This window comes from Solea solea, chromosome 4, assembly GCF_958295425.1.
Source record: "Solea solea chromosome 4, fSolSol10.1, whole genome shotgun sequence".
Taxonomy (NCBI): domain Eukaryota; kingdom Metazoa; phylum Chordata; class Actinopteri; order Pleuronectiformes; family Soleidae; genus Solea; species Solea solea.
Window position 1 is genome coordinate 11792977 of NC_081137.1, and position 23777 is coordinate 11816753.

General features: G+C 39.7%; 1 protein-coding gene across 4 annotated transcripts in view; it reads right to left on the reverse strand.

Annotated features, from left to right (window-relative positions):
* The window catches only part of LOC131458436 (roundabout homolog 2-like), a 148168-nt gene that overhangs the window by 90885 nt on the left and 33506 nt on the right, over positions 1–23777 (reverse strand). For 3 of the 4 annotated variants that reach the window (XM_058627543.1, XM_058627542.1, XM_058627541.1), the window contains exons 1-2: positions 15246–15881; positions 9974–10300 (exon numbers count right to left, since the gene is read on the reverse strand). In XM_058627543.1, the coding sequence (XP_058483526.1) occupies positions 9974–10300; positions 15246–15300 (382 nt within the window). In that variant the 5' untranslated portion in view covers positions 15301–15881. Of the gene's footprint in view, positions 1–9973; positions 10301–15245; positions 15882–23777 lie in introns of those variants that run through there. The other variant, XM_058627544.1, reaches the window with a different exon arrangement.

Sequence of the window (23777 nt, forward strand, 5' to 3'; positions counted from 1 at the left end):
GGGGTTTCTGAGGCCTAAACTGTCTGAAACAGAACAGAAAAGGGTTGGTTTTTATGTTATTCTCTGATTATTGTGATTTAATTAGACTATTTTTTTAGTTATTTCTATCTAACAATATGAGCCAAAATGAAGATTGTGGTTGACGGTGAAGGCAAAGTTCTAATTTCGAATCAAAACTTACTGGAATGTTTCACATTAAAGTGTGATTGCATGAAATTATCATATTATACATTAGCCAGTTTATTTCTTTACACTTTATGCCTTTACACCTGGCATTAAAATGTGTTTGAAATTGGATAGCAGGTGTAACTACTGTACATCCGGGGATGGATTGTTATCTAATCTGCTCAGTTTCTAACACAACAACATTTTATCTCATGGGGACGCAGGAGCTACTGATCTACTGCTGCATTCTTTGATATGTTTAATATCACTTAGGGAAACTGGAACAAAGGATTTCAAATACCAAAGTCACAAAATAACACATTTGAACTTATTGACGGAGGCAGCAGTGCAGTGGCTCAACAGCTCCTGAATCCCACAATGTAAAATCGCTGATATTCTTTATGGACTTTGTTGTAGGGAGTGAAAAGTTTACAGAGTAACATAAACTTCAGTTTCCAGTCAGAAAAGGCTGACTGAGGGCAAAGGTGTCGATTTTTACTAGGAGAGCCATAAGTGGCTTGTTTTTCATTATGTCTCAGTTTAGTTCCCATTGACAGCCACATGCTGGGAAAAGTCACTGCAAGGTCAGCACCGACTACACGTCAGTACCTTATAGACCTTATTGGACTTATTTTGTGCGGCACGTCCTGTATTTGTGTTTACTTGCTGTTGTGTGGATGGTTAAATGAATAAATGGAATTTAAAAAATTAATGCATAGAAGTCATTATAACCCAGTTCTACTTACAAAACTATATCAACTATTACTTGGGACACCAACTCAGAACACTGACAACCAACTAACTATTAACCCCTGATTGTATATACGATGCCTGCTTTTCTATAAGTAATTTTATCTTTTAAAGCTGTTGTCCTGCCTGCTGCATAAAGCAACTGAGTTATTGGGTTAGCAGAAAAATAAATAAATCTATTGGTATAATTAGAAGGATCAGTCAGCTTGTCACCACAAACTGTCTCCAGATTCTATATTACAGTTTAATTTATCCCTATCTTTCATATTGTAATATAGTTTGGGCAAGTACTTTTCCTAGTACTCTCAACAAAATTTTGGTCCTCCAGAAACGTTTTGTTATAATTGCAACTCGATCAGAGTCACATACCCCATCTGCTCCTTTATTTCAAAAACTACAAATTCTTACTATTTTTTAACATCAATTTTCAAATATGTGTTTTTATGTATAACATTCACTCAAGTGAAGGGAATATTCCTTAGCATTTCAAGACGTATTTTAAAACAAATTCACCGGTCCATTCCTACTCAACTCGTCAATCCTCAGATCTTCATCTTCCTAAATTTCTTACTTGCAGAGGTCAATTTTCAATAAGATTTAGGAGTACTAAATTGTGGAATGACTTTTCCCATCTGGCAAAAAACTGTTCTTCCATAAAATTCTACAAAAGACACTTAAAAGATTATTTAACGGTTGTTTTGTAATTTGCTTTTCTTCATGTGTTGTTGTTCATGTCTCTGTGTTTTATTTTTGATTCACACATGCTATAAACCAATATTTCCCTCATGGAGACACACACATACATACACACGCACACACATTACACACTCATACGTTTGCTTTTATATTAATGTTTGGTTTTTATTGTTGTTTTTTTTTTTGTTGTTTTTTTTGTTATTATATATAATTTGTGATTATTAGTTTGTTATCACCTTTATATAGTTAGATGATTTTTTTTTTTGTATGTTAATTTTGTGTTTTCTTTCAAATATTGTCAAATTTTAACATTATTTAGGTAGAGGCTTCAAATAAGCTCACTATGCTTTCTGCCTCTTCCTGCACTGTATGTTACTTTGTATTCTTTGTCAATCTTGTATTTTTTCTTTTAAACTGTGCAAAATAAAATAAACAAATAAACAAAACTGACTGGAAATGCCAAATTGGAGGTCTCACACAACTTACTTGTTTCTGCAAAAACACAAGATATATATATATATATATATACATATATATATATATATATATATATATATATATATATATATAGCCACACTTAAAACCCACACTATCACTTTAACAAATGTGAAAGGCTAAGTTGTGATCAGATGGGTTCACAAAATGCCGTACCAGTATGCGCTTAAAGAAAGCAAAGCAGAGGAAGGGGAACAGGGGAACAGTATACATGAGACTGGCAACAGATGGTGCAGTGTGGTTCACCTATGAGCTCACAGAAAACACGAACAATCTGCCTGAGAAAACACATTTTAGCTTTGGATGGTGTCTATGCGTGGGAGTGAACAATGGCAACTTGCCACTTCCCTAAACACGAGAGATTGGCTGCCAGAGGAACCTTTACTGGACATTAAGTGGAGGAGTAAATCTACAGACTCCTAATACCGACAGTAACTGGGTGCTAAATAATAATACCAACGACTGACTACATTCTAATGTTTCTTTTTCAAAATCTCCCCAGATCTTTCTAATCTACTTGCCACGTGATGTAACTGTACAGCACAAATGTGGAAGTGGTGACAAACGAGTGCTTCCGCGTGATTCAATATTTCATGGCTGAAGAAAACACGCCCTTGGCTCTCAAATTACACCAATTAAGCTAATATTGTTGACTGGAATATCTACTGTGTTTAATGGTTCAGTGAAATTCCCATCACTGAAGACAGCACAGAGAGAGAGAGAGAGATGGTCGAGACATAACCCAAGGAAGAGGTCAAATTCTGATCACTATTTGTAAACTTAATAGTCTAAAAATGAACAAGATTAATAAGAAAACTCTGATCACTTCTCTACACAAAGATGTTCACAGTGTTGGTTCATTATCTCAGCAAATAAAGCCAACATTCAGTCATTCCAAACGTCAGTGATCACAGAAATTGACAGACTTAAAAACCCCAAAGCAAGGTGGTGTCCTGAGACGTTTGCACAGGGCTGTAGATACACTTGTAAATGCTGCAGAACATAAAAATGCACCACTGCTTATTCATGTTTGATTAGCTTTTACTTGAGATATGAGATATGTCTGGAAATGAGCAAAAGGAAACACAGAAAAGATTCCAAAATGCACATTCATACATATACATTTTTTGAATCACTTGAATTGCTGGGTTTTTATCTTCTCTCTCTAACATTGTAAAGGTTTCTGCCTTGATATATTGCATGTTGTGATTTGGAGCTATACAAATAAAACTGAGCAACTGCATGAGTTTTTCCTCCAAAACAAAATTCAAATTGGAGACACATGCCCAAAAGCTTAAAATTGTGAAATGAATTCCACTAAACCCTCCACGGCATTGTCTTTGTGAGAATGATGAGTTGGGCAATGAAACATTTATAAAAAATGTATCACAAAATGATTTTCTTGAACTAAAACATGATAATCCAAGACACTCCTCCACCGCTGAATCTCTGTGCTGATATTGACACATGTTCAGACCATGATTTTTTAGGTTTCTTTGCAGCATAGGAAGTGAATAATTTAACCAAAGGGACCTGTATGCAAAGAATTTGTCCAGAGGATTTGCAGACATATTGTTCTTTAGATCGTTTGATTTGCATTATGCTGAAGAAGATTATTAATGAAGTAATGCCAAAAATGTGTTAGATTTAATTCTTATCTCCATCAACCCATTTGAAAACTTTAATCATTATAACCTTTTTGGGGATATCACTCATTACCATAACCATAGTTCTTTGAGTTCAAAGCACAGCTGTGCCTAGAGGTGTCATGCTTCACTTTAATACTACATTACTCCCTGTTTGCACCGGCAAGCACTTGTAATTTATGTGTTGTTTTTTTTCCACAACTTGTTATTTACATGCCACTTTCTTTGTAGCTCATACTGCAAATTCTTGCAGCAGTACTACCCCGGTTCTACTCATTTTACTACAGGTTGTGATAAATCTCAAGTGTGTGTGATTGCTCATTAAAATAATTACTATAGTGCACGAACACCGACACAATCCTGACACTAGATTTACTCCAGCATTGGCTGCCTTCGACTGGGAGGATTTAATTGACGATTGTCTGGCTGAGTGACTCTACCTCTAATTCACTTAGCACAGTCAAACACAGGGGGTGGGCGGTGGGAGATTCATCTTGCTCCGGAGTTTGGTCCAAATAAACCTTACATCCACCCACAGCTCCCTTCAACAAGTCACCGTTCACGTCTTTCTGTCCCCCACTTAATAGTTTGAGGGATCTGTTCTAATTCCATCAACAGCCACTCACTCTGATGATTAGTGCCAGTCCACTGGTGGCCTGGAGGTTCCCCCGGTTGTTTGTTGAAGTCTGCTGCATCTGACTGAACACGCTGGAGATGTAAAAGGCTGGCTCAGTGGCTGGCTCAGTTTGGATTGCACACACATCCTGACAGCAGGTGATTATTGATTATTAAAGCTGCAGTGTGTAACTTTCAAAAGCAAACGATGCCCATTACATTCGAGTTCAACACAATGTTCACTCAGCCTATTAGCCTCACATAAGTCACAACTGTCCCTGTATATAGCAGTGTTTGGATCTATTGCTGCCCATAAACATTCACATACTGCACACAGGAAGTCACGTTTTTATACCAAGACAGATTGAGGGAACAGCATTTCATGGCTGCAAACAGCTCTGCATATGACTGTAAACACAAAAAGGGGCCATGAAAATGGAATTATACTTACTTAAAAACCTGCTCCTGCGCTGCTGCTGTATACACACCAACGCTCCCTCACTCAGGTCTGATAGTATTACTACACATTGCCTGTTTTCAGATGAAGGACGCAGCATACAACTCATCGTACATCGTTTCTGCTCACCAAGGCCAAACAGACGCATCAACAACAGAGGTCGCATGCTTGGTTGTGAGAAATGAGTGGCGTGCTACACAAGAGTGGCAGGAAATGTAATGAGACTTCTTTATTAAGCATAAAAATAGGACCTCTAATAACAAAACGGGCATGGACTTATTTCCCAGTGAAATGGCAGATGCTATCGTTTGTGTCAAATATGCATCCAAAAAGGCCTGTTCAGGAAATGTGATTTCGACAAAGGTGCACATGCTCTACTATTTGTTCCCCGCTGACACTGTTGGATCAAATTTGTTACATTTTCCTTTTCTTTGGCTTTCTCCGAGAGAGAAGAAGTCTCAGAACACTGTATATATTGGCTTTGTTCAATCATCCATCTATCATCCACGGGCTTCTGCATAGTTCCGAAAAATGAAACAGCCATGCAAATGGAAAACAAAGATGTGTTAATGCCGTGTTAATGTGTCAGCGAAGATAAAGGCACAAAAAGAAGAAAAAAAAGTTCTAAACAAATGTGTCACTTCAATATTGAAAGGAACGCAATATAGTTGGAATGATTGCAGTAATTAACTTCAGATTTAGGGGAAACTGATCTTCTGGGTGTATTCCACTAGAGTATTCTGTTTTATTACAATCATACCCACTGTCAGATGAGAAAACCAATACCAGCACAAGATATACAATCAAATTCTTCTTATTTACTAACTATTGATTTTTTTTTACTGTACAACCCAGATGAAATAAAAGATATAAAACTATCTTGAATTTTTATTTTTTTTAATTTTTTTAACTAAATACTTGCTTGATATATAAGTTAAACAAATCTTATGAGTCATATAACTTCATTTTCTGTGCAGCTGTATACAATATGCCTGGCATATCTGCATCATTTACATATTTTAAAGCTTTGCTTCCATCTGAATCGGCTGAAGTGTTTCGCCTCACATGGGATGAATAATGCCTCCTCAAATATCAGTCAGACAGCAGCTCATAAAATGCACGGCGTACCACCAAAATTGAGCTTGTACAGCGCAAATGTACCCGAGGGAGCGGCACCCTCCTCTCGTTAGCTATATTTTCTGAACCACTGGTCGAGATACAACGCTACAGCCCATTAGCAAATTTGAGGATGTGTGCGGACTCCTAAGGACACAGAGCATTTTTGAGCAAGGCTCACTGTCAGAGCGTCCCCCCGCAGCACTTTCATCTACTCGGCTCTGCTCCCACCCGTGGCTACGCATGACAACTTTGGCTGCAGCAGCACTGGCAGGATACTGCAGCCCCTGAAGGAGACGTGGCAATATGCATTCCCTGTAGCCGTAATATTCTGAATTACACAAAAACAACTACAGGCTGCTTTGGTTACAGTGAACAACCTATTGACACTCTGCGGAAACGGGAAAACAGATATTGGAGTCTCTTTGAGGTTGCAAACAAGAGTAACATTGAAATCCAGTCATTTGTGGTCTGTTGGGCCAGATATGAACTGCAAACCCTTAATACAATGTAAATGCTTCAATAAAAAACAAATGTTATATTATATGTTATAATGTAAAGAAGGGCTACACCGCAGAGTAGTGGTAAGCAATGTTGCCTCACAGCAAGTATAGGTCACCCGTTTGAATCTGGGTTCAACCAGGGTCCTGTTTTCTCCATGTCCATGTGGGTCTTCTCTAGTTTCCTAGTTTGGTTTCAGTCTGCAAGCAATTTCATTTCACTCTGCAGATACGTCCGGCAAAGACGCTATTTTCAGAATCTCCTTCAAAAGGTGAAACTATTTTGTTTTGAGCTTAACATGATGACGACTTCCTTAAAAGTCACTTAAAAGTCGCGCAAAAGTTTGTTCGCATTAGTAACAACAAGCACAACAAACAACAAGCACCTTTGTTGACAGGTTTTCCGTCGCTCTGCATATGTCTGACTGATCATTAGTCCGATTGGTCTGTCAAATTGCAGCATTTTGATCTACATCATGCCTCATGAAAGTGGGAGGAGACTCACTCTCTCATGGCCTGAGATCACCTGGCTGGTTAAATATGGTAAAAGCATCAGCATAAATGTATCTATAACAGTTAAGTTGTTTAAAACAACATGTAAAGACTGCGTAGGTGCAACATTGGTTTCGGCAGGAATACCCGCTCGTATTGGACTAATACTGTAGGCCATCGGCATCAGCAGCAAAAGAATACAGAGAAATAATGAAGTACAATCTATTGTGCAAACACTGTAGTATGATGTTTGTTATGACTAACACTAAGTATTGCTAATACGTAAGTAGCCTATGTCTCCTCCAACAATAGAGTAGAGGAAAAAAAACTGATTGCATACAGTAATTGCAGCTCCTGCACTGACAATGACTGACAATTAACTTGGAAAAAGAACGGATTCAGAATGGCTGCGAAAATACAAATGAGCTTTATTGTGTTTTAAGGACGAGCGTGAAATCCCCCTCAAACTCACTGACACAGTCGTCGTGCTCCTACACTCTCTGCCTCTATTCAGTCAGTGGAATCAGCGGAGCAGCTGCAACGTTTTGCCTCTTGACAGACACTGTCACGACAGTTTGTTTGTCAGGGAGAATTACGCTCCGTCTTCAAACACGCGCTGAGCAATGTAAACGTCATGTACACAGCACAGTAGACGGTGATCAAGAGCGAGACAGCGGCTTTAACACCAGACATTAATCCGCTGAATACTAAATACCACCATGTCTAATTTTAATACATGAATCAAATGCTACATCCTGCACACACACACACACACACACACTCTTGTTTTTAATGGCAGCCTCTCCTTAAGCATTAGTATTTCCAGGACAATTTCCCAATATTGATTTGAGGAACATACTTTAAGCGTCTAATGTGGAAAAGGCAATAAGAGAAAGAGAGGATGTGGTGTACACAAAAAAAAAGACAAAGATCTCAGACAGTGTCTTGACTGAGACGCTATTACGTTCAAGGCTCTTATCTCAGTTTATTTTCCCATTATTTTTTTAAAGGAAAGCAGGCGGCGCAAGTTTCAGCGGCGCCATAAAAAATGGGAAGAAAAAAACCCCAAATCTTATTGTATTGGCAGAGTACATCATGTCAAGTCATGAGGTTCAATATTTCCTCAACTCATTTTTTTTTTTCCAGGTAAATATTTTGTAAATTTTAAATCACACTACAATAAACTCCTGGCCTGGAATTCCCTGTTTGTTGCTGTTTGTTCTGCATCTGTGTGCAAGTACAAACCAGAGAGCAGGAGGGAGACAGCGTGGGTGTTTGTGTGTGCATGCATGTACGTATGTATATCTCTGCGTGTGTGTGTGTGTGTGTGTGTGTGTGTTCAAGCGTGTGTGCATCTTGTTCATGGCAAGAAATCAGCTCAGTTTAGCACATAATGGAAATGTGAATAGCCCAGAGCAGGTAAGTATCTCTGTCTCTCTCGCTCGCTCTCTGGCTGGGACCAGGCTGCATCTTTCCAAATCCAAACAGTGAAAAGGGGAGTTTGCTGGGTTAAAATCCTGCCCCCGTTCTCTTTCTCTTCCTCCCTGGAGCAATTCACAGCTCTGCCCATATATTACTCAAACAGGTCATACAAACAGGTCTCCCTAGCAGTCTGAAAACATATTCACACGCATGCCACACACACACACACACACACACACACCATTCAAAATGGTTTGAATGTACAATTGTCATTTATTCATATTTAAAAGTTACATACTATGGCTTTAAGATCACACACATGCCATAAACACACACATACGGTCCCTAGCACAACCACTGCATCACACTATGTCTATTCAAACATGAACTAACCCTTTTTTAAATTTGATATTAAAGGTTGAGTGTGCAAAATATCTATACGTTTAAATGATCTGCTGTGAATTCCGGACGGAACTTGTATCCAAAACACAAGCCTGGCCAAAAAAGACATCAAGGCCATTAAAAGTATGTCGTAATAAAGTGATTTCTTGCGCGTGCTCAAAGTTTTATGGCGCTACTCCTCAGTAAAGACAAACAAATGCAGCTTCCCTTATTTAACAGCAGAGTCCAGTGTTCTGCCGTAAGAGTGACGACCTCTTGTTGCATAAACATCCTCATTTTCTTCATATTAAAAGTGTGTCTTTCATTTGAATGACTTCTCTCTCAGTCCATCGTCCTGAACAATGCAAAGTTGGTAGCTGTCCATTTAGCCAAGTCTAAGTCAGTGTAATCTCAATTTTTTCGACAAATGCTTTGTTATTGATCACGTGAATCACCGCAATTGATGCTTTTATTTTGAAAACACTTAGTACTCCTAATGTCTTGAGCAGAGATTGATGTGACACTGTGTTAGCAACCCTCTGTTTTAGCCTCTGCAATATAGATAGACCCTGAATATCAACATGCTGCATTAAAAAGGGATTTTTAGATTGTGTTGAAGAAAATAGCACATTTGAACAGTCAGCTGTCATATTCATGACTAATTCAAGTTTTCTGAAAGTTCACCATGTCCTGTATAGCAGTGTTTCTCAGTCCTGGTGTGATGAAGCACGGCAACATCTGGACCAGGACTGAGAAATAGGGGGTGCATAGATTACAAGATCATGACGTTCCATCAATATATATAATAGATAACAATCCACTCAGTGGTAGCAGAAAGGAGTTCAAAGTGTCTGAATGCAACTCTCCAAATTTACTCCCAAACAAATCTTGTTCTTTGGCTTAAAAAGGCTGCAGACAAGGAGAGAAATAAAAAAAGGTCTGGTATTTCAATTACGGAGAGCTCAAAAAGCCACAGAGAGACTCAAAAATCACTGTAAGCATTACTTAATACATAATGTATACATGCTGTGGCTTCCATTGGTAACTCGCTGCCATTAGCTTTTGTTTTGGCCTGACATGCACGCTGTCACCTGATAGCACTTAAGTATTGCATATTGTACCCACAGAAGATAACGAACTTCACTTACTTACACTTTCACTTATTCAAAAGTAAGATTCCACAAAGCAGATTCGAACCATTTGTGCCTGGAGAAATGAATGGAAAAATCAAGACTTACGTGCTACTTCAAGAGAAGCGTTCCGGCTTACAGCCTCCCCCAGATAGTTCCGGGCCACGCACACATAGCTGCCATCGTCTGGTTTGCTCCGGCGTCCGTGGACGATGCGCAGGAAGAAGAGGGACCCGCTGGGCAGCAGCATGCGGTGCGAGCGGGGGTTGTCGCGGTCCGTCTCGACGCGCTCCCCGTCTTTGTACCATTCCACCGTGGGGGCCGGACGACCCTCTGCCTTACAGTTGAGAGTGGCTGGTTCCCCTTTGGACACAATAAGGTCAGAAGGATGCTCCACAACGCGAGGAGGGAAGTCTTCCTGACGGAGACGAGACCCTGGGGAAACATCAGTAGGAAAGAAAATCCTGTTAAAGTCATAATATTTACTCACACATTAATAATGTACAGTACTTTAACTTAACCAACAGCAGAGTGTCTGGAATAAGCTCCTTAGTATTCACTGCAACAGACCAGTGAAGTAACACCAAAGCATCACTTATCGCTCTAAATCATTCACGATCAAATCTCCATTTTTGGGATAGTTGTGAAAGGGGGAACTTCTTCCATACATCATGCAGTGCTAGTGATTTATTTTGAAGTGCCACAAAGGGGGAGCCTGCATCTTTCCAGTGATTCCAGTGCATTGTGTTTCATAATGATCTGATTTAATTCTGGGTGTTATTATTGTGCCTCGATTCTTCGTGAACAGAGATGATGTAACATTGTTTGTATGCTGGAAACAGACTCTGTCAAACTAACAGAGGTCTGTGTGTATACAACGGCAGAGCAGGAGCAGAGAGGAACTTATAGGCATTTATATTTATCATACACCTGAATGACCGGCTTTTTGGAAACTTTTCATGGAGATCACTTCCTGTGTGCAGCGTGAGTAACGTGACGCATCTTTTTATGCAACATTAGTTACATATGTTTTCATCTGTAGCCATCAGCTTTAAAAAATAACATGAAGAAATGTTCATATTTTCCCATACCTTATAAAAGAAAGGGAACATATTATCATGTCACTGCTAATAAAAACAAGAACTGTTTCAGCATTTCTGTTGAGTCATATCTTTGAATGGAAAGAACATTCCTCCACTAACATTCTATTTCCCCGCTTTACAGGTAACAGTAAATCCATGCCGATTTGTGACTGTTACTGGTAGAATCAAATGTATAAAGTCTTAGTAAATCCCATTACAGCTCCTGATTGGAAATTTGATTAGTGTCAGGTTCCAACTGACAGCCATGATACCTCCCTAAAGCTCCGACTACATTTACTCGCACAGACAGAAGCCGAGAAGTCATTACATCTCATTAGCTTTTTCATTAACACATTCCATCAAACGCTGACATCATTAAATGTGTTGTTTCAGTGGCTGTAGAACAGCATCTGTTACACTTTGTGCCAAATTCCCTTTCATCCTTACAGGCTTTGTCACAATCGCAACATGGACAATATTTAGATTGTGACAAATGTCAGGACAATGTGTCTCCCGGTGACAATGTCACCGCCTGTGTCGCCGCAGCCAACTCGACTCCGCTGGTTCTACTCGGTTCGTGCGGACACCTTCGATCACTTCAAAGCCGCGTCAGAAGTTCCTTCTCTAAAATGTCACGGAGGACTGACCCGAATGTGGTGTCACTGTGTTTGTTTACAGACATGACAGCGTCACAACTCTCATCTGTTCCCCTGGTGTGTGAACATGATAATATCCATGTTAAAAGGTCTTCCTTCTCTCCCGTGTGCACACCGACAGAGACAGTTGTTTTTTGGACTGTCATTAAGACATGGGGTATTAATAAATAAATAAATAAAAATGATGTTACACATCTTTTGTATTGTCTCCTTTGATGGTGACAAATTGCGGAGGCAGTCATGATGACTGGCTGACCGCATTGAAGCCGCACATGTGAGTGGAATTGATGTGACAAGTCTGTAATGTTAAGAGGTTTGTTGACAAAAAAAAAACTGAATTCCATTAGCTGGTGCCAACACGACACGCCATGGTGATGCATTATGTTTTAACATGCTTTTAAAACACTACACACGAGCTACCAGTGCAAATAAAATGTGTGTGACTCCACAGAAAATTGGACAAACAAACACAGTTTCATAAAAAAAACAAAACTGACTGACTCTTTATAAGTGGTTGCTACATTAGAGAGGCCCTGCTGTGCTAATGGAGAGTTTCACGCTGTCAGAATTTAAATGATAAGTGACTTAAGTTGAGTATGCCACATTGACCGAGTGCTTCGTACTGCTGCTAAAGGCCAGGACGAGGTCCTGCACAGTTATGTCACTCTGTTAACCCTGTGATGGACTGGCCGCCCCACCAGGGGCTTTGCCTGGTTTCCACTGAGAAAATGCTCCAGCGACCCATGACCCTGAATACCAATAACTTAGAGACACAATGAATTATGCAAGGCTCTTAAACGCTGACATTTTTAAACCTTGCAAAACTTTCCACGGCTCAGTTTATTAAATTCAATAATATTGTGACTGGACCCTTAAGAAAAATTATATTAATAATTATAATTTTTATTAATTTATTGCCTTCTTTTTGTTAATGAAAAATCTATTTTTTTAAAGTTATATATTTTTTATTCTCCCTTTATCAGTTCTGCTGAGAAATTGTTGTTAAAGTATTATTCAACATGGAACTATCCATGGTGCTGAATCAGAAACTAGCAGGAACTGGCAGGAAAATAAAAAATGACCTGGAACTTGTTAGGAGTTTTGTGTAGAGAAAAGAGATGAGCTCACACCCTACTAGAGTTTAGAAGAACTCCGTGTAGGATTACAACATCATTACGGAATGAAGGAAGGAAGATGGCGGCGCAGAGCAATGCAGTGGCTTGGAGCTTACATGAGCCAGTCAGAGTTGATCAACTCAGTTCCTTCACTACACTCTTCCTGGTTAAACATTGGATCTTTTTATCATTTCCTGGGCCTGCTGTATGGATCTTTTTCTCATTGGATGAATGTTTTCCTGGTTTCCTTCTCACTGCATACTTCTTTTTATTAATATTTGTTTATGTATTTATCCATCCATCTTTGCTTCTGGTGTATTCTTGTTCATATAATAACAGCAAAGGTTCTCATCTATCATCTATTGTCTATATAAGGTGACATTAGCAAGACTTGAAAAAGACTACCAGTAGATAGGAACACTTTCAATGAGACCCATTAACATCTAAAGTGTTCCGAGTGCTTACCCTCTCTAATAAATCACACATTCAAGAGAGAGTTCCGGTTGGTTCAGGTTCTATGTGGTACTGATACACAGTTAATGCTGGCTGTATTGTGCATCCCCCATGTTTTCCAACTTGAAATGAAATCATGTCGCTGAGTAAACTGTTCACTCCCTGTACCAAAGTCCATAGAGAAAATTAACTATTTAACATCACAGCACACAGGAGTTGTTGATCCACTGCTATCTCCTTCAGTAAATTCAAATTAGTATTTTTTTTGGTGGTTGAAATTTACTTATAAAACTTTATTTGTATTAACCCAAGTGAAACAGACTCAAGAAATGTAGTTGTGGAGGCAGCTGCTGCACATGGCAGTCACCATAAGCTAAAGACAATCTTGGGTCTAAGGTTGAGAGAAAGTGGCAAGCATATTCTTAAGGTATCATAGACTTACACAGACTTGGGTTTAAATGTAGACAGGTTTTTTTGTTTGTTGTTTTGTTAAGTGGTTAAGAGGCCATGTCCTATGTTACTGGCACAGTGGCACACTGTGCATTTACTGATGATGTGGCACCTCATACAAAACCACTTAAAATAACTGTACTAGTCCTTTAGCTACTGTTGTCAAAAACGGAGTCAATCAAAAACACTTTTGTGCCTCCGTCGCTCTAGTGTGTGTCACACACAGCAATCTGCAGAATCTGACAGACACCAAAAAGCCACCAGTCCTGTAATGAGGTGAACCAACACTGAGGCCTGACACAATCTGTAGCCTCTGAAAATATAGCTTAGAAGTCAATCGACAACACACAACCTGAGCCATTGCACTGCTAGACAGATGTGTGTGTGTGTGTGTGTGTGTGTGTGTATGTGTGCTGTGACATGTAAACAAGCAGCACTAACTAATTCCAGTGTCCTGAAACCACCTATATACCCACACCCACCTCATGAGCTGATCACACCTGCATGGCGTTTACTCCACTGACACAGATTTATGTTTGCACGAGCTTCAGGAGACAAAGCAGCAGATAACAATTCAGGATAGTGTCTCTTTCGGTTGGATGTACATTAGATCTTAACGTCTAGACAGATACAAGTCAAGGGTGCACTTCCAGAATATATGAGTAAGCATATTCTCTATGGCACATAAGACATTTCAGTTTATAGGGCTGTGCAATAATTCAACATCTATATTACTTTCTTCAGTGGCAATACAGGAAAGGTTCAATATACACGATAATCCATGTGTTTATGGACTGCACAAACACTTTGAGGGGTAACGTGTCATACATATGGAGTTTTCTTGTCCCTTTGACGTATGTAATGTTTGTTTTTAACATATTTGTCATTTTCTGTCCACAAACAAAAACATTTAAATCCACTCTTAACTAGTTTATTCAACTTCCATTCAGGGGAAAACTCAATCAGTCAGTTAACATGATGATGATCCTCCAACGCTACGTTTCAGCTATAAGTTCTCCCTCATGCTAGACCAATCTGAGCGTAGAGGCCACACCGAGCCTAACCCATAGAAATGAACTGTTACAGAAACAAATTAATGATAGAAATATAGGCTTTGTTACACTTTATTAACTAGCTACAAGCACAGGACAAGTATAGTATATTCAATCTGAAGCATGTGAGTCAATTAAGGCTCAATTCCCTTAGAAAATATGGAATAAAGTGAAGTGTGGATTCAATTTGTCAAAACCCCTGTACCCTTGGAAATAGTGGCAATTTAAAAGCTGTCATATATAATTCTTTTTTTTCCAAGTAACAAATTCACTCAATTAGTACAGCCCTTATGAATAAAAGAACAACTCCCATCCTCCTGTGCCATTAAGTGTTTGACTTGGCGCACTGCCTTATATATCAAGACTAAATTAACCAGTACATGGTGTGGGTACATCGGTATGTTACACACGAATTCAAGAAAATCCACTGTAAAAACCATGTTGACGCGCTTCAGCTGTGACACCAAAACGCTTTAGGTCACTCAAGTTAAGCTGTGAATTGATAATAATACACAGGAATACACAATTTCAGTCAGAGCAGTAAGATAAAGACGTACAACTCGTGAACTTACCGTATGTTTGGGTGTACAGAAGTCCACAGAGAAATAAATATTGTAGAGGACCCATTCTGGCATATTGGCCCCCGAGAGCTATCGGCGCATGAATTCCTCCTCAAGCGACAAAAACGAAACAAACAATAATGTTTTTTTTTGTTTTTTTCACTTGTGAGACTCTGTCTTCATCAACCGCGTCAAGTTCCTCAACTAAAACAACACGAACGCACTGTTCGTTCTCGTTCACATGTCCGTTCTCGCTCCTCTCCAAGCGCGCACCGCTCCGCAGCGCTCCGTCGACTCGCACACACGTTGGGAAAATTTCTGCAGTCACCAGCGGCAAAACATCACAGACACCGACGCCCACAGACGCTCCGGTTACACCGACACTGCTCCTCCATCTCCCCGGTCCCACCGCATCCTCCTCACTGGTTCAGCGGCTCCGCACGCATCCATCCATCCATCCTGACGCGGGACAAGTTCGGTGTTGTTGTTGATGATGAGGATGATGATGAGGAGGAGGATGAAAAGGATGCAGTGAGAGGTGAGAAGAAGCTGCGCGGTGCAGCACAGCACAGCACAGCCCGGCACAGTTTAGCACAACAGAGCACATCACAACCCAGCCCCTCCTCTGCTCTCTCCCTCTGTTCTCCTCTGCCTCTGGGAGAGGAACTCAAACACATCTGGTCAAAGTCTGAGCATTCCCTGGATGCATCAAGACACTGATGCTGCCATTTTGTTGAATTTCTTTTTGACTTAAAGGTCATTTGCGTTTGGGATTATTGATAAAATGGGCGTGCACAGACATTTCAGAGGGAAGGGCTCAAGTGAAACAAAGGGCACTTACTCATAATCATTCAAAAAAAAGTTACACTGCCAAATCGAGTACTTAATAGACCCACTCAATTATTTAAAATAAGTAATGCTGTCTCAGATTAGAGGGAGATCATATTGGGCAGGTTAATTAGGCCAATGTTTCATGATCTACAAGGTCTTTAAAAATGATCAACATTGAACATCCCTCACCTTATACTTCACATTCAAGTGTGTTGTTGCACCTATGGTACCTTCATGTTTAGTTTATCCATTGTGGGCTATTGTAATAACATAGCCTCCATAGAGCTGTCCCTGCTCCGGATCTACATGTAAAAGTAATGAAACATAACAATTCATACTAGTATGCCTTGCAGCAGCATGGCACTGACAATCACTATACTAAATCACTAAATAAATACAATTATTTTATGCTCCATTTTTACCAAATGAAAATAATTTCGCCCATATTGTATTCACTGGACCTATAATTGCCTGGTTGTGTTAAGGTGCAGGAAGACTCAGCACCCAAATGCAAATTAAACCAAAAGCCAAAAGCAGGAGGAGTGGTTTAAAACCAAGTAGAAGCAGAAGACAAACCTGGACAGAGACTGGAGCTGGGGACACACGACACAGTCTTTAACAACAAAAGACTTAGAGTTCACACTAACTGACTGGTTTCAGGAGATTTTTTATGACTTTATGATGACATGAGTTTTGATATCCCCCTATATCTTCCTATCGCCGGGTCTTCACCCCGTCATCAGCCGTAGTCCAAGTACTGTTCCAATTCACAAGTACGCAAGCAGCGAGTACGGTCGTCACACCCAGTGTGCTCTTGCTCCGCCCATTTCACCAAGTATGCATTGGGTGGTGACTTGTGCATACTTGTGAAAGCCATGTATCCCAGAATGCATTTCATCGGAACATATCGGCAGAGAAAACACGCGGAAACCTGAACTCAAACTTTTTCTGTGTCGCGGGAACACAGTTTTAAGATAATATGAGACGGGAACTTAGTAATTCAAAATATGACATGTTCATAGTTGCATAAGAACATTCAAACAGTAGAGCAAGGAAGTAAGCTACTGTACATACTTGGCGAGGATGTGCTTGAGTCGCACTTCCCCAAGGGATAATAACACACAGGTTGACGTCATAACACAAAGGTGAATCACATCAGGGAAGAGCAGGGAAAATACAGGATGTAAACCTAAAGAGGATGCAAGTGAGACTACAAAATAAGGTTATCAAAACACTTACACGGAGGATAACTACACAATCAGACAAGATGAAAAGTGCAAGGGAAACAAAAAACCAGAGGACCGAGTCCAAGAAAACAACAGAGCATATTGGAGAACCTAGGGTCAAAGTTTAAGCTAATTTACACATTTTTGTTTTTAGAAACGTAATAAATACTCCTATGTCATGAAAACATTATTTTATTTGTTGATGACATGTTTCTTGTATTTAAAACTTAGCCAGTACATTATTTGAATTTTAAATATATAGGTGTAGTGCAGTGCCGACACAAAATCAGATTTTTGTTTGTGTGTGTGTGTATAATTTGTTATTTTATCAGGAGGGACAAAAACATATAGGCAGTGTGCAATGGACCATAAATTGAGAACCACTGAAACATATGGCCTTTCTTCTTTCACAGAAGTGTTCTGCTCCTTCTCATATTTTCTCGACATTTGCATGAATGTGCAGCGTCAGGACGCTACAAATTGGGGACAGTCAGCCCTCAGGTTCACGTCTACACATTCATTCAATTAGGACAATCCGCTATGAGGACAATTTATTTTCCACTGCATGGAGCCAATTTGTTGGTCCGACAAACCTAGAGTTGATGGATCATATCTGTGTTAATATGTACCCTAATCTTTTTTTTTTATTATTATTATTCTATAGATGCAGCATCCAGCCAAAAACCACAATGGCCGTTCAGTAAAAACACTTAAGACACTGGCTGACATTTCATTGTTGTGTTCATGGTTGAAAAAGCGATCACAAAGGTGCACAGCTGTGAAGAAACGGCGCTCCATCACTGCCCACCGCCCGAGGCGCTTTCCCCCCCCCCCCTTTTCGTCAATACCGCTAAATATTGTCAATAGCATTATAAATGCAGAGCCTCACAGTGAGAGGAAAATGAGGCGGTTTCTGTATCGATCCACGGGGGGAATTAAACCGTTTTTGGCACCATGTGTTCAACGCAGTAGATCGAATAATAATTGTACACGATGGTTAAACCGAGTCTCGTGGAATGAGAGCATTTGAGTGTGAAGTGAATGGATCCATCAGAGAATAGTGTTTTCACTGGAGTCTTCCTGTGAGATTGTTCTTTTGGCAGCGGCTCAGTTCACGGTCACATGGATGTACCTCGTTCCTCTCAACAACGAGCCGGAGTCGAGTTAAGTCACGTTTTTTGTTTTTTTTTTTGAAAGATTTTATGCTGATGTGAGAATGACCTATTACACGTCCTCTTCCTTTCAGAAGTGAGAGGCGGAGAAATTAAATATAAAAAAAAAAAATATTTATAACCTTTTTCGAAATCCATCAAGGTGAACTTAATGATGCGAGAAAGCAACGTCGAGAACAAGCTTTCTGCTAATTACCAAATGACTTGATATACAATAATGCCACTATTTATGAACAGAAATAACAGCAATAGGCATAAATTAATCTCATATCCCCACAGAGCATTTTGGGGTGATAGACACTGAAGGAAATTACAATGCAGTTAGTGTTATAGAGTAGGTAAGTGTTAGTTTATTGAGTCTTTATAATAATAATTACTGAGCATCGTCAGACATAAAGTTAGATGCAGCATTTTGCATTTATACAATAAAAAGTTTTGTTTTTTTAAGTGTTGCTGAGAACACCGTGGATGAGGCCATTTCCTCACGCTCACGCTATCAATGAAAACACGTCTGCTGGCAGGGACACAAAACTGATTTTAGTCACTTCACAAAAGGTTCACCTTGTAAAATCTGCTTCTGCTTAAGTCTACGATATACTCACTGCTTCTCTTCTCGTCATTAGGAGTTTGGAGTTTGGGTAAAATCAACGATTTTGCATCACAGCGTAGAGAAGTGCTGGTGATACTACTGCACTCATCAGTTAGTTCATGCGTTAATTTGTGAATCCGGTGTTTTGAAATCCTTCATTTGGATTTACCGATGTGACAAACATGTATCAAACGTGGCAGGTGAGCTAAAAAAAAGCAAATTTCATCGATGGACTTTGGTGCAGGGGACTTGTGCAGTTTATAAACTGTCCTGTCAGAAAAGGCTAACTCTAAGATAAAGTGATAACTATGGTACATATCAGTTCTTTGTGAAACTAGATGTTTTCTTGCTGCACTGTACAGTTGAAACCAGAAGTTTACATTACACTATATAAAAAGACACATTTGCTTTTTTTTCTCACTGTCTGACATGAAATCAGAATATCACTTTTCCTGTTTTAGGTCCGTTAGGATTACCAAAATTATTTCTATTTGCTAAATGTCAGAATAATGAGAAGGATTTTTTAGACAATTTTTAGTCAGAAGTCAGAAGTTTACATACACTAAGATTATTATGCCTTTAAACAATTTGGGAAAGCCCAAATGAAGATGTCATGTCTTTGGAAGCTTCTGATAGGTTTATTGACAACATTTGAGTTAATTAGAGACACTCCTGTGGATGTATTTTATGGCACACCTGAAACACGCTGCTTCTTTGTGTAACATCATGGGGAAGTCAAAAGAAATCAGCCAAGATATCAGGAAAAGAATTTTGGACTTGCACAAGTCTGGTTCATCCTTGGGTGCAATTTCCAGATGCCTGAAGGTGCCACGTTCATCTGTTCAAACAATTATACGCAAGTATAAACACCATGGGAATGTCCAGCCATCATACCTCTCAGGAAGTGTCCCAGAGATGAACGTGCTTTGGTCCAAAATGTGCATATCAACCCAAGAACAAAAGCAAAAGACATGGGCATGGGCTGAAAGGCCACTCTGCCAGGACGAGGCCATTACTCTAAAACATACAAAAGCCAGATTACAGTTTGCAAATGCACACAGGGACAAGGACCTTAATCTTTGGAGACATGTCCTGTGGTCTGACGAAACTAAAATCAAACTGTTTGGCCATAATGACCATCGTTACGTTTGGAAGATAAAGAGGGGGGGAAGCTTGCAAGCCTGAGAACCCCATCCCAACTGTGAAATACGGGGGGTGGCAGCATCATGTTGTGGGGTTGTTTTGCTGCGGGAGGGACTGGTGCACTTCACAAAGTAGATGGCATCATGAGGAAAGAACATTATGTGGAAATACTGAAGCAACATCTCAAGACATCAGCCAGGAAGTTGAAGCTTGGGCGCAAATGGGTCTTCCAAATGGACAATGACCCGAAGCACACTGCTTCTGAATCAATCTGGAAATTGCACCCAAGTCCACAATTCTCTTCCTGATATCTTGGCTGATTTCTTTTGACTTTCCCATGATGTTACACAAAGAAGCAGCGTGTTTCAGGTGTGCCTTAAAATACATCCACGGGTGTGTCTCACAAGCTTCCAAAGACATGACACCCACATTGTTTAAAGGCAAAATAATCTTAGTGTATGTAAACTTGTGACTTTGAAGAAAGTAATAAAAAATCATTCTCTCATTATTCATTTAGCAAATAGAAATCATTTTGGTAATCCTAACGGACCTAAAACAGTAAAAGTGATTGTCTGATTTCATGTCAGACAGTGAGAAAAAAAGCATATGTGTCGTTTTCAACTGTATATTATATAAAATACACTTATATGACGTATCAAGGAAATCTAATGTTCTTCTTGCAGCTGCTACCTTTAGGGGGCGCCACAGTGGATGATCTGCCTCCATCTTGTCCTCTCCCTTGTGTCCTCCTCTGTTACACTAACTGTCCTCATGTCCTCCTTCACAACATTCATGACACTGTCTGTGATCTTCCTCTTTTCCTCTGGCCCGGCAGCTCCATCCTCAACACCCTTTGTCCGACATAATCACTATACCTCCACTCTTTTATTTTATCTCAAAACTGAGCTGTCCCTGGAATATATGCTCATTTCTAATCCCGTCCATCCCGGTCACTCCCGACAAAAAATCTCAGCATCACATAAATGAATAATAATCATCTGAATAAACATTCATAGAGTTTAACACACACTCTCTGATTATGGATTAAAAATCTGAGGGTAAATTGTGTGTGCGGGTGTGAGAGTGAAAATTGCATAAAAAATAGAGCGGAGAAAATGAAAATGTACGATAAGAAATTGCACAGCAGCATTTCATGTCTAATGTAAAAAAAAAATAAAAAAAAAATAAAAATGCATTTACTGAGTGAGGTGATTTGACGGTAATCTTTGATGCTGAATAAGATAAGAGAGGCAAAGGAAGACTCCAGCGCTCATCACATACACACAGAGGAGGCAGAGACATGTTTCCAGGCAACGTGGGATTCTGCAGTATTTCTCACACAAGCCAAAATCAAAAGGCCTTTGGACTCTCATCAATCTCTCCCTCTCTCCCTCTCTCTCTCTGTGTGTTGATCACACATAGGAAGCAGTGTCAAGGTCACGAGTTTTGTCCGCACCATTAGCTACTCATAACGGTGTTTGTCCAAGCCAGGAGTGTTGGAGGTAACAGATGGTGCATGTGACAGTGTGTTCAACACCAGGCATGCACAGCCTTAGTGAGAGTAGACAGAGTGGACATGTGTCCTGACGACAAAGCCCCAACCTGCACACAGGTGACAAACCTCTGAACAACAGCTTAGGGGGCTCTGTCCAGCGAAACACCTCAGTCCAGCCGAGCTAATGCCTTCAAACTAAAACCTATTGTTTTCTTGTAGTAGTTTGTACAAATGGAGCCATTTAAAAAAAAACATCCTGGTTTAAATTTCAGCATCAAACCGAATACTATGCGTAGTATTTGATTTAATTTGAGAAATGCATTTAATGAACGGAATTGGGCGTTTGTTTCACCTTGTTAGCCAATAGCATAACACAACCAAACACATCATTGAATATGTTTTGAAGGATTCTGACCTTTTTATTTTCCCTCAAGAACATTGGGCCTCATTTATCATGTAACTGTAGAAACCAGCACAGATGTTGTCACCAAAATCATTTCGCCAAAAAAAAAAAAAAATCATGAAAGGTTTGTATCTAACCAAAAAGAAAAAAAAAAGAACAATAAAAGATCAGACATAGTGATAAGTAAATGCAGATGAAAACAATTATCATTTAATTATCATGCCCTTATTTTATGACACGGAGATACACAATCTGGCAGATTCTCCGATCTGGAATTTGAAACAGACATCTGGCATCGCAGTTTATCTGGTGAGTTTCATTTGGCAGCCTTAAAAATTGGAATCAAGGGAGTGGGAGGGAGAAAACATTGTTTTGGAGTGCATTCGCCGCTGCAGTCAACAGATCAAACTCAAGCAGAGATTTACAAATACTGTATACAACATATAATCAGGATAAATATACCTTATATTTGGGATAACCTGGTCACAAAAAGGTGGCCCTATAATGCAGCATCACACTCACCGTAGGAGGCATAAGAACCCAGCATCAGGAGCACATATCCCCCAGTAGCCCCTCAAACTACTTAATGGTAAAAAATGATGTAGCATAGATGACTTTTTTATTTTTAATATCCAATAATATTAATATTGAGTTGAATTCTTTATTTAAATGATATTTCACATCAATCAAAGTCAGACTTTATTGCAGAAGTTCACTCGGGAAGATCGCCCCGTTGAATACTTTCAATCATTCATAATTCATAATTTGCCAGTGATTACATTCATTCACTAATTGAATTGTCGACCGCTTTCCTCCACATGAGGGTCAGGGGGCCTCTAGAGCCAATCCCAGCTGACTTAGTCATAGGTTTTACATATCCTGGACAGGTTGCCAGTCCACATTCACACCTCCGGTCAATTTAGTCCACTTAACCTGTGCATGTTTTTGGACTGTGGGAGGAAACTACCTGTGAATTTCTCTGTGAGATGAATAAAGTATCTATCTATCTATCTATCTATCTATCTATCTATCTATCTATCTATCTATCTATCTATCAATCAATCTATCAATCTATCAATCTATCTACCATGTGGCCCATGTTATAAAATTGTATCTATTACAGCCATAGGGCCATTGCTAGTTGAAAGTCCAGTTGTTCGGAGAACATGTTTTGTTATCCAATATACTGCAATAGCAAACACTGCCCAACACCCAGGTCATCCATGCCACGACCAGCTGGTCCGTCTTTTTTAAATACTGTGTGTTATCTTATTTTCACCTCTCCATCACCACCAAGCCCCCACGGTCTCATTTGATCCATCAGCCTTCATCCTTGATCAGTCTCATCGTGTCACTAACGATGATCACCACTATAGTGGGTCTTCCTTGTCACTGTTCCTGTCCACGGCTTGATATATGTGTTTTGAGCCGTCTGTCTTCACCTCACTGTAGCTCTCAAACTCCTCTGGTATATCAAATTGGAAGCAAAAATAAATTAAATTAACATCAACATCAATGTAATGCTATAGTGTACATTTGATGTATCAGCAGCATCTTCCTTGTTGTCCAGATTGGCAGCATTCCACAAGGAATTAGAATAATAGGTGGGTGTGGTTTAAAGGCTGCCAGAGAGGCGTGTTGTCTGTCCCTTGCTAACGAATGCCGCATGAGAGTCAGTGGCTGTA